The sequence below is a fragment of the Bufo gargarizans genome, chromosome 5 (assembly GCF_014858855.1).
Source record: "Bufo gargarizans isolate SCDJY-AF-19 chromosome 5, ASM1485885v1, whole genome shotgun sequence".
Lineage (NCBI taxonomy): Eukaryota > Metazoa > Chordata > Amphibia > Anura > Bufonidae > Bufo > Bufo gargarizans.
Window position 1 is genome coordinate 477,142,561 of NC_058084.1, and position 11,503 is coordinate 477,154,063.

General features: G+C 48.9%; 1 protein-coding gene across 1 annotated transcript; it reads right to left on the bottom strand.

The window, feature by feature from the left end:
• Positions 1-3,034: 3,034 nt before the first annotated feature.
• SEM1 (SEM1 26S proteasome subunit) lies at positions 3,035-9,365 on the bottom strand. The gene is made up of 3 exons (XM_044293476.1): positions 9,177-9,365; positions 6,460-6,553; positions 3,035-3,151 (listed from the first exon to the last, which is right to left on the bottom strand). Exons 1-3 carry the CDS (start codon positions 9,253-9,255, stop codon positions 3,109-3,111), a joined length of 216 nt encoding a protein of 71 aa, XP_044149411.1. The 5' UTR covers positions 9,256-9,365; the 3' UTR covers positions 3,035-3,108.
• Positions 9,366-11,503: the final 2,138 nt, after the last annotated feature.

Sequence of the window (11,503 nt, forward strand, 5' to 3'; positions counted from 1 at the left end):
CAGACCCTAATTGGACATACAAAATAGGTCTATTATATCTGCCAATCTCTACAAACATTGAGAATAGGGGTGAGCGATATGGGCTAAAATCTATATTGCGATATAATTTTAAGCATGTGCAATATATATCGCAATATTGTTTTCTATATTTGTGGGCCCCCCCCTTCCCCCCCTCCCTCCCTCCCCCCTTGTATTGATCATTGGTGGCAGGGGCCCCCTTCCCCCCCCCCCCCCCACATCATTGGTGGCAGCAGCAGTTCCGATCAGAGTCCCAGCAGTGTAATGCTGGGGCTCCGATCGGTTACTACGGCAGCCAGAACGCTACTGAAGTCCTGGCTGCCATGGTATGTCAGTGAGCAGCATTAAACTCACGTGCGCCGTGGCCGCTCCTTCTTCTGTCTGTGCGGCGCATTGCTAATGCTTATAGCTCAAGTGCGCCGTGGCTGCCCCTTCTTCTGCCTGTGCGGCGCATTGCTAATGCTTATAGCATTAGCTATGCGCCGCACAGACCTATGAGAAGAAGCAGCGCCCGGCGGCCACGGCGCACGTGAGCTATAAGCATTAGCAATGCGCCGCACAGACAGAAGAAGGAGCGCCCGGCGGCCACGAGTATAATGCTGCTCACTGACATACCATGGCAGCCAGGACTTCAGTAGCGTCCTGGCTGCCATGGTAACCGATCAGATGCCGCTCTGTTGTCATATCGCAGTCCGGCAATATGCACAAAATCCATATCGTGGCACAAATTTATATCGCCTATACCGCCCACTCCTAGTTCACACTAGCATTTTGGCTTTCCGTTCAGGGCTCTCACAAGCGGTCCAAAACGGATCAGTTTTGCCCTAATGCATTCTAAATGGAAAAGGATCCGCTCAGAATGCATCAGTTTGCCTCCGTTTCGTCTCCATTCGCGTTTTGCTGTCCGCCTGACGAAGCAGAGCCAAAACTGATCCGTCCTGGCACACAATGTAAGTCAATGGGGACGGATCCGTTTTCTCTGACACAATCTTGCACAATAGAAAACGGATCCATCCCCCATTGACTTTCAATGGTGTTCAAGACGGATCTGTCATGGCTATAGAAGACATAATACAACCGGATCCATTCATGACGAATGCACGCGGTTGTATTATTGTAACGGAAGCGTTTTTTGCAGATCCATGACAGATCCGCAAATAATGCTAGTGTGAAAGTAGCCCAACAAAACAAGGGGTATCATATGGCTGAACTGTAACCAATGCCCACACACAGGCAAGGCAACCATGTCATGGACTGAGAAAACATCCTCAACAACTCATTTCTCAAAGAATAATTACTGAAATAGGTGGAATTGTAACCGATTTGCTAATACTTTAGACCTGTCCTACCTAGGAGCATCATGGTACCATGATCTACACCATCTTCACATTGATGACCAACTTGATGTCCAGATTCCCTTCTGTGCAGGTGATGAGATGGCCATGAACCAGGACGGACTTTAAAATGGCATGGGGTTGCTGATCAAGAAAGGAGTATCGGAGAGGAAAGCAGGTTTTTCCCAATCTCTCCTTTTATGCCCTGTGCTTGCCTTGACTGTATAATAGATTCTTAAGAAGTGTATTCCTATCTTATATAGTGATGTCAGGCTCCTACCAATCCTAAGCACTGACCCAGCTCTGTGGCCCCCGTCAGTTTTCACTGCAGGACCGCTCCATTCAAGTGCACAGGGCCGGCTGCAGCTCCTTGCAGTCAGGGGGGGCGCCGCCCTACAGGAGGACTCTGTGAAGAGGCTGCAGCACGGAATCAACTCTGTGGCCCTTTCCCTCTCGGACCACCACCCATCATAAAATGATGTCTTATCCCAACGATGTGCCATTGATTTACACGGGAATATCCCTTTAAGTTGATCTTTTTGCCTGATCTTGGAATCCTTCAAAGGTCCAAACGTTGTCTACGACGAGGACATTTCTGCAAGTTTATCATCAGGAGGGCATTGTGGGAGCTTAATGGCAATTCACACACAGCAGGTTTGTTGCAAAATTGTCTGCGACTGCCCCATTGATTCCACGGGGGCTGGTAGAAATCCATGCACCTGCCATGTGTAGACTCAGGTCACACGTCTGACAACAAGGGATGCAGCTCAACTGTTGTCAGTATCCAAGGGCAACCAGCAGCAAACTGTGATGGATTGTGCGCCATATAAGAGCCGGCCTGACAGCAACTACTACCACCCTCATCAGTGTAACAGGAGCCTCACATCACTGCTCCTTCCAACAGTCTCAGTTCTTTCCATTCTCCTCTCACCAGCAAAAAACTGCCCTCAAGTGCCCCCTTGCCCATACTAACATAATAGTGACTTTCCTGAAATGCTCTGTGCTGCCATCTCCTTCCATTATATCTCTCAGGCTGTGAGATCCTCCACTTACCCCCTTGCGGTCATGACTTTGCCCATCACATCAAACCATGTCCTGACATAAGGCAAGTGGACAGGTCCCATGTTCTCCTTAAATACTCTGCGCCCTGTTTCTTCCACCCTTCTCCTCCACACTCTGCTCTGTTCTCACCATCATTACAAGTGGATAGGACACTAATTTCCTGAAATACTTTGTGATGCTGGGGACACTACTCCTTCCCCTATGTAATTCTCAGCGTGCAACTTACCACTTGCCTTCTCTCCCATCCTGGCATCATGATACTAAACCCCACACATGCACCCCTGTCCCTACCAACACCAACCATTTCTTTCTAAAAGATCAGCATATTGCTCTTCTGAAATACTCTGTGCTGCTGGGAACCCTTCTGCTTCCACTACATACCTTAGTCGCTCCCCCCGTAACTGTCATATCCTGCCCTAACAAACAGGAGTGGACAGGCGAGTGCACAAAACAAGCATCTACTTCTCCTGAAATGCTCTGCTGGCGCGATTCTGCTCCTTCCAGCAATATCTCCTGAACATCACATGAGGACAGGTCACTGTCCCCGACACCATCAGCACACTCCTCTCCTGCTGCAATGTCTAAGAGGAAGCCGAAACCACAAAGAGACGGCAAAACAATTACAACGGCAACAAAAAAAAAAATTTATTGTAAAAACAGAAAACTAACAATAAAGGAACCGCGCTCTTCCCGGCTACGCCGTCTCCATCTTGTACCCGTGTTTTTCTAGTTCAGCCCTGCAAAAGAGAAATGTTCAAGATGTAAAGGGAAGAAGAGAATTGCATGAAGAGGTTGTACCCCGCTCTGCGGAAAGCGGGTCGCCCCATTAAGGATAAGTGTCTGATGGGCGGGGGTCCGATGGCTGGAGCTCCCACTCATCGTGCTTCCCAGTTTGAATGTGGCAGTGCCACTGCATTCAGCTCTATGAGGCTGGTACAGTACAAACACTCCGCTATCTCCGGCACATAGGGGTGACATTCATACGCATCTGCCGCTCCATTTACACAGGAAGCACTGGCCTCAGTGGTTGGTAAAACACATCCCGTATCCCAAGGAGAGGGGACAAGTCTTAAAGGGGTTCTCCAGGTATAAGGACATTTTACCAAGTTCCAGCAGCCTGCCCCACCAAGTGAAGAATTCATACTTACCTGACGATCCTCCGCGCTGCCTCCAGTGTCACGGAGACACCAGTAGCAGCACGGAGGGCCGGCAGGGAACAGGTATGAGACCGTTGCTCAGGCGGAGGAAGGCTGCTGCCATTTGGTAAAATGTCCTTATTCCAGGAGAATGCCTTTAAAGGGACGAGCAGTTTACAGATGACCATTTCATTGTTTCATGCCCACAACTTTTTTTTATATTTAAGTCCATATACTGCATTTTTAACATTCATCGTGGGACATTATTTTATTTCACAGGTCTGTACGATTATTATAATTATTTTTTTAATAATACTTCAGTAGGAAAAAAAAAAAACTAAAAAAATAAAATATTCCATCCATACTACTGTGTGAATAACTTTTGTTTTGTGGGGCGAGGTGCAGTTTTTATTGAAACCATTCCTGGGTACATAAGATTTGTGAGGGTATTTTGGAGGATGAGGAGTCCCAAAATAATAATACTTCTGCACTGAGAAGTGGTGCGGCGACTGGCACAGTTGCTTCAGCTCCGTTTTTTTTTTGTATTGCAGTTGACTGTGCCCCCGTGTCTGCATTAGGCCTCATGCACACGACCGTGCCGTTTTTTGCGGACCGCAAACCTGTTTTTGTCCACAAAATGGACAAAAATAGGACATGCTATATTTTTTTTGCGGGGCCTCGGAACGAAGCAACTGATGCAGACAGCACACGGAGTGCTGTCCACATCTTTTGCGGCCCCATTCAAGTGAATGGGTCCACACCCGAGCTGCAAAAACTGCGGCTCGGGTGGGGACCGGAAAAACGGTTGTGTGCATGAGGCCTTATCCTATTATACTTAACAGAAGCACCAGGATGACAAGGCCTGGGAGCCTTCATTAGACCCTCAGGCTGCCATCACAGCCCAGTGCTAGTGCACGTGTGCAACCACTGCTCCACAGACCTGGAATGGTGGTCACACGTGCACTATGGCTTCATTCATACAGGGGACTCTGGGTGATATCCAAGTGGTCGGACCTCCAGCCACCATACATTTATCAGCTATCCTGTGTGGATAATGGGAAACCGCCCTTTATTAACCCATAATGACCAGTTTTATTCTGTGTAAGCTATACAAAAATTAGAAAAAATAAAAATATTTTTTTTAATTGTCATTCTTTAACCCTTTCCTAACATTTAATGTTCATTTACATCATAGGGTGGGTTCACATCACAATTTTTCCCATCCATATAACCTATAGGTTAAACGGATGTCTCAGACTCATGCCATTATAGTGGCATCCGGATACATCAAACAGAGACCTAAAACATGATGTGAACCCACCCATAATGGCCAAAGTAGCATTCGTGGCGTGCGTCAGCTGTGTAATACAGTCGACACCCACCCGCAATGACTAGAATCGTAGATAACTCTGATGCCAGTCATTTAACCCTGTCACATGGTCATTAAAGGGGCTATATGCCGGGCCCCTCACAATGAATATACTTACCTGGCTTCCCGCGACGCTCCTCGTCCCCACACCGCCACTTCTTCCCGTGCCCGGATGAAAACATCTGGTGTCGGGGGAGGACTCCCTAGTGTCACCCGCGATGCTAGGGAGGCTCGTCCCCCTTCCCCCCAACACCAGATGTTTCAGCAGCGGCGGTGCAGTGACCAGAAGCGGCGCAGGGAGCAGGTAAGTATATTCATTGCGAGGGGCCTGACATATGGAGGGGGGGGAAGGGTGCATTTTATAGTCTTTGATAACCCCTTTAAGAACTAGGGATGAGTGAATCAATTCATTCATCAGTGAGGGGCTGCCCTTGCTACTGAAAAAGCTCCCTCCCGCCAACAGGACTGGTCATCTCTCACATGCACCGTGGCTCCGAGTAGTGGCACAAGCATTGAGGTGCTGCTGCTGATCGTGTGCATGCGCCTCTACACTTCTGGCCAGCGATGCACGCAGTCCCTGCTCCAGTACCAGGAGCTGAGTCTCTACACTTGTGCCACTACTTGGAGCAGCAGTGCAGACACAAGACTGTCAGACAGGCAAGATGTCTGGCCCTGTCAATCATGCGGCAGGGGCCAGTTTCTTCAGCATTGAGGACAGCCCCTCACAGTTCAAGAACCGACTGTTGCCTCTGAGCAGTAACACATAGTAACAGGGTTCCCTCTGTACCCCGACTGCTCCCATGCATGCATAGTAATCTTCCTATTAAGCCTGTGGCAGGGCTTAAAGGGGTTGTCCAGCTTTAGGAGCCTTTCTGCCTGACCACCACCAGAGGGAAGTATACTTACCTGCTCTCCGCCGGTCAGTTCCAACATCTCCAATCCCCCTGCTGCCATTGACACTCTCCAGTCCCCAAACTTCTGGTTCGCTGGGTGGGTCACATGTGCCAATGCAGCCAATGACTGGCCACAGTGGTGACACACAAGTGGCACGTCACGTGACAGTCATTGGCAGGGAGCACAGGTCTGGAGAGTAGGAGGAGGTGGAATTTAAAAAACCTGTTAATCCAAGACAACCCCTTTAAAGAAAAATTAGGACACCCCCCCAAAAAAAAGGCCAATTCAGCTCAGAATTAACAGGTTTGGGATTTTTATACAAAGCGTCTGAAAAGAAACCTTACGGATTAAACAAAAATCCACCTAATCCAGTCAGATAAAGAGAGATTTGAAGCTTCATGTTGGACTGGATCAAGGGAGGTTTCAAGGCGGCTGCAGCTCGGGCGTTCACCCAGGACGGGAAGCTGCCGGAGTCTGAGAGTTCACTTATTTGAAGCCTATCCACACAGTGCATCGAGCAGCCAATCTGCGTAGATGTTATTATGTTAGGACCCCACTGACCCACCGTCAGGCTCCACGGTGGCATCCACCACACCACCGGCAGGCTCCTTTAGGATTCTCCGAGCTTCTATTTTGGAATCGTTACCTTAACTGATTTGAAAAGTCGTCTTCTACGTTGTCATCGTCCCAGTTATCTTCCCAAACGTGAGCGTCCTCGTCCTCATCACAGGGGGGCCAGTCTGTGGAATAGAACAGAAGTCTATTAAGTCCAGCATCTAACGATCAATAGTCCGACACGGACCCAAATCACACACAAAGTATAAGAAACTGCACGAACAAGACAGGAGCAGTGAGGATCTTCATTTTCGTAGAATTCCTGATAATCCGGAAAGTCTAGAAGAACTTAATCATTCCCGTATACCCTACTACTAAGAGTAGACAGCTCCTGAAGTTCGACCCGGCCATGTATTACTCAGTCGCCCGATGAACTAAACGTCCCCAGTAATATCAGCTGATGGCCGGGTCGGCCCCCTCTTTCTGAGACAAGCCCTTTAAGACCTGTTTTAAGGGACACAATCAAAAACACAGATTTGAAGCAACTCCACCAAAATCTACCATTCTGCGTACACAGCTCTTATGCAGACCCATGAGTCTCCATGGTTACAGACGACCAACAAATCCCGATTATGCCGTCCTACGCACCAAATGTATGTCTGCACCAAGACGGAAGAGAGAATGACTGCGGAGCTTGTTTGTGGTCTGTAGCCATGGAGACCCATAGGTCTAAGCTGCAAACACAAAACGGTAGGTGATTTTTCTATCTTCATCGAGACCCTCAGCTCTGCTGCATTTTGCCTCGCTACATGACGATGATGAGAAAACAATTACATTGGACTTTTGTCCATAATTGCAGATGTTTAATTACCGGAGGTGAAAACAGAGACAATAGTTTATTCGGGGATTACTGGGGAAGTGATGCTAAGGTGCAGGGAGCGGTCAGGTAGTCACCGACGTGTCACTCAGCGGAGCCGAAGCAACTGTGCCCGTCGCCGCACCACTTCTCATCTTCTCTCTAGGGGTGGGGGGGCACAATTATCCAAACAGTGGGTGTAAAGAGCGTAACCAGGAAACTGCCTCCATCTCCAGGGGGTGTAGCCTGAAGCTTCGGAGCCTGGTGTAAATGCTGTGCTCCCCCCAAACTGGGACTTCTTATGGGACAGACAGCAGGGACAACTGAACACTCTGCACAATCCAAACCTGACTTATAAGGGGTTCCTACATTTGAGGGCTCAAGGCCATGCCCGTGCTGTGGACCGCAAATTGCGATCCGCATTGCACGGGCACCGTCTGTGGGGTAGACGCATGGGGATCGCAGACCAATTCACTTCAATGGCTCCGCGATCCTTCCGTTACGCAAAAAGATAGAGCAAGTCTTATCTTTTTGCGGTGCGGAAGCACGGAACGGAACTCCAGAAAGCACTCCATAGTGCTTCCGCAGTGTTCCGTTCTGCATATGCGGACCTATTGAAATGAATGGGTCCGCATCCGTAATGGCCACAGAACGGTGCCAATGTATTGCAGATCCGCAATACAGAAACGGGCAGCACACGTTCGTGTGAATGAGCCCTTATATTGATAAACTAAATTAGGCGACTTTCACATCTGCGATTTTCCTTTTCTGGTACTGAAATCAGTCAAAGGATACCCGAGGAAAACGCCTCAGTTCTGTCCCCATTCATTGTCAATGGGGACAAAACTGAAGGGAACGGAGTCACCAGAATGCATTCCGTTTGGTTGCGTCCCCATCGCAAACAGAAAACCGGTACCCGATGCAGGGCAGGTGTGAAGACATTTACACTGCCTGGTCGTGTCAATCAGAGTGCAGGGGGTGCAGCAGTTGCAGAGACAGCTGCGCCTCTAGGTGTAACGGCAACGCCCCCGTTGCTCCTAGAGGCTCATTTGCATATAATAAAACCTAGTTTTTCTCAGCAATGCGGGCAGATATGAACATGGGACCAACACAGATGCCTTCATGTCAGCCAGTGTCATAGGTACAAATCTGCTGACAGATGCCCTGGTGATCAGCGGAGATTGCAATATGTGGTTGGGTTGACTGTGACTCAGCAGGGGCATGTCTTAGCAGAGGGCACGCCCTCGATGATATCAGTAGGCTGCAACAGGAGGATATATAGACGAGGCAATAAGCGGGGAGCTGGGTGGTAACAGAACCGCCGACCCGTGTCGTCATGGAAACCATGTCACATCGCCACCTACCTGACCGTGTGTGTACATGCATGAACGTGCATGTAGAGGATGATCTAGTCTCCATGACGACATGGCACCTGACAGATCAGCAGGAGCACGCGGTCATCAGATGTCTCAGTGGTGCAGCCTGCGGCCTGTAACTTCACATGCTTATATCTCAATGTAGAAATGAGATATTAACACCCGGTTTTCGCATTTGTAATGAAGACGGACGGCATTTTCTCATCGCCGCCTCCTCCTGGGTCCCCTGGACAAGGGCAGACAATCTAGTTTTCTGCCAGCCTGTGAGCTTCACAAATATAATCCATCGACTCAAAGCAAAAAATCAAAACAAATGATTGACAGGACTGAATGAGTGACAAAGGCCGGGATCAGAACCAGAAATGATTCCCATCAATGTGCATGGCCTGCTGGTACCTGTAGTGCCACCTCTTATACAGTAATATATGGGCTGCTCTGTAGCATCTGATGTATGGGGGGGGGGGGGGGGGGGGGGGATATGTATCTAAGCCGTGACGACACCCCCTGCTCCAGGTCTCAGTCCTCCTGAGTCACCCCAGGCCCCAGCCTCACATAAGCCCGCCCTTTTCTCTTCACCTTCGGTCGGAAATTCGTCAAACTCATCGTCCTCCTCCAGGAGACCCAGGTCCACTTGTGGTTTCTTCTCAGCAGTCATCCCGGACACACAGGACGGGACTGAACGGGCCACAAAACGGTATGACACCGGCTCCTCAGTACGTACAAATAGCCGGAAACGGAAATGGCAGGCAGACGCATGCGCAGAACCGGCGGAAGGAGCTACATGCAGTGGGTAATGCGCATGCGTGGAACCAGAGGCAGAAGCGCATGCGCAAAGTGATGTAGCTGCTAGCTCTACGCGAGAGGCGTTGTATATGAATGTTTGACTGGTTGCTATGGGAAACCAGGTGACTTTCCTCTCCTATGTGAAGTCTATAGTGATATCGGTAAGATCTAGATACGTGACAGTATGTAGGACGCCAAATACTATGGAAACTGTAACATTCGAGGCAGCACCACCTATAATGCCACTAGAGGAGCATAACATGAGACCCACTTCTTAAAGGGCAGTTCCATCTTCACAGCCATCTATTTTATTTCTGTAGGTGAACACCTTGCAGTTACGTCAGAGTGTTTTTTTTTTTTGCAGAAATTTCCACAAAACCAGTGCAAACTTTAGCGTGCGTGCGACCATTCCCATACTGCATCTAAACCTGTACAGACCGGTCCCACTGCCGCCTGCTTCTTACACCCAGATACTATACTGCTGGGGACGGTATATCACAGTGTCAGACTACACCTGCTCTGTAGTCTGTAACCATGGCGACAGGTCTGCATAGGAGCTGGGGACACAAAAACAACAAGAGATTTTTAATTCTGACTACAAAATTGTTTCGTTTTAGTTTTGTAAATAAAATAATGGTTCATAAAATACCTGACTGAGCGCGCTCGGCCATTTTCGGAATTCCCATAGAAGTCAAAGGAGAGGACTGTGCAGGCGCAGCCGCCTCACCAGTCAGCAAAAGTGTACCACCTATCCACAGGTGATTTATATGATGTCTTGGATCTCATAGGGTCCGAGCGTCCTGAAAGTGACGAGTTCCCCTGGCCCTCTCCCTAAATGGCGCACACTCCGTTCAGCTGCTCCACTGACTTCTATGGGACTGACGGAGCTATATCAGCCCCATAGAAATGGATGGAGCATTCTTGTGAAGTACCTGCTCCATTCAGACTAGGGAGACTCTCGGGATCACTTGGGGTCCCAGCGGTCATATCTAGGGATGAGCGAATCGATTCGCATAAAACTTCATTTCAATACTGTATGGAGCGAGCACTCTGTACAGTATTAGAATGTATTGGCTCCGATGAGCCGAAGTTATGCGAGACTTCGCATAATAACTTCAGAAATTGATTTATACAGTAAAACCATTTCCCGAACTTGGGTTCGGTTCCAAGTGGTACCTCATTGCAGCCAATACATTCTAATACTGCAGGGAGCTCTCGCTCCGTACAGTATTGAAACAAAGTTTTATGCAAATTAATTTCGTATGTTTCATCTTAGGTGGATTCGCTCTTCCCTAGTCATGTCACAATGCTTCTAGGAGTGAATAGCGCCATAAACGCCGTCCGACAACATGCTGCCGTACACATCTCTGTGGACCCACGTGGCGGTACGGTCTGTCCCCGCAGGCTCCTTGCCAGTTTGGGGCAGCATTTCAGCAAATGGAGTTGAGAGGTTGCACAGGATTTATGATTTCCTCATTGCAAATACAGACAGGTACTTACCTATCATGCAGTACCATCAGGGGGGCGTCTGATTGACTCCAAATTTGTTTTACAGCAAGATTACACCCCCAAACATACAATCAATCTCAATCCCACATCAATGGTAATCCCAATCTTCTATATCCTCCTTCTTCTCCTTTCGCTTTCTAAAACATAACATGGATAAAACAGAATTTTTCCCCCATCTCACTCGACCTATCACAGTCTATGGCTCTCCCCGGTCAACCACGTCCGCTGCCTTGGAGGGACCGCTGATTCTGCCCTGTCCTTCAGACCGCACATCCAAGCCTTTCCACCACCTGCCTCCTCCAGCCCAAAAACGTCTCTCGTCTGCACATTCCTCAGCCAAGAATCTGCAAAAAAGCTTGTAAATGCCCTTGTCACCTCCCGCCTGGACTACTGTAACATCCTCCTCTGTGGCCTTCCATCTAGCACCCTCGCACCCCTCCAACCTATCCTCAACTCTGCTGCCCGACTAATCCACTCCAATTCTTCCCCCATCACTCCTCGGCCTCTCTCCTCTGCTAATCGCTTTACTGGCAGCTCGTTGCCCATCAAATTCAGTTTAAAATGCTAACAAATACACATAAGGCCGTCCACAACCTGTCCCCTCCATACAT

Excerpts from the sequence above, each read along its gene's own strand:
- SEM1 (XM_044293476.1), bottom strand. The coding sequence starts at position 9,255 with ATGACTGCTGAGAAGAAACCACAAGTGGACCTGGGTCTCCTGGAGGAG. Across the intron at positions 6,554-9,176 it reads TGACGAATTTCCGACCGAAG|ACTGGCCCCCCTGTGATGAG; the intron begins GTGAAGAGAAAA and ends TCTATTCCACAG. Across the intron at positions 3,152-6,459 it reads GACTTTTCAAATCAGTTAAG|GGCTGAACTAGAAAAACACG; the intron begins GTAACGATTCCA and ends TCTCTTTTGCAG.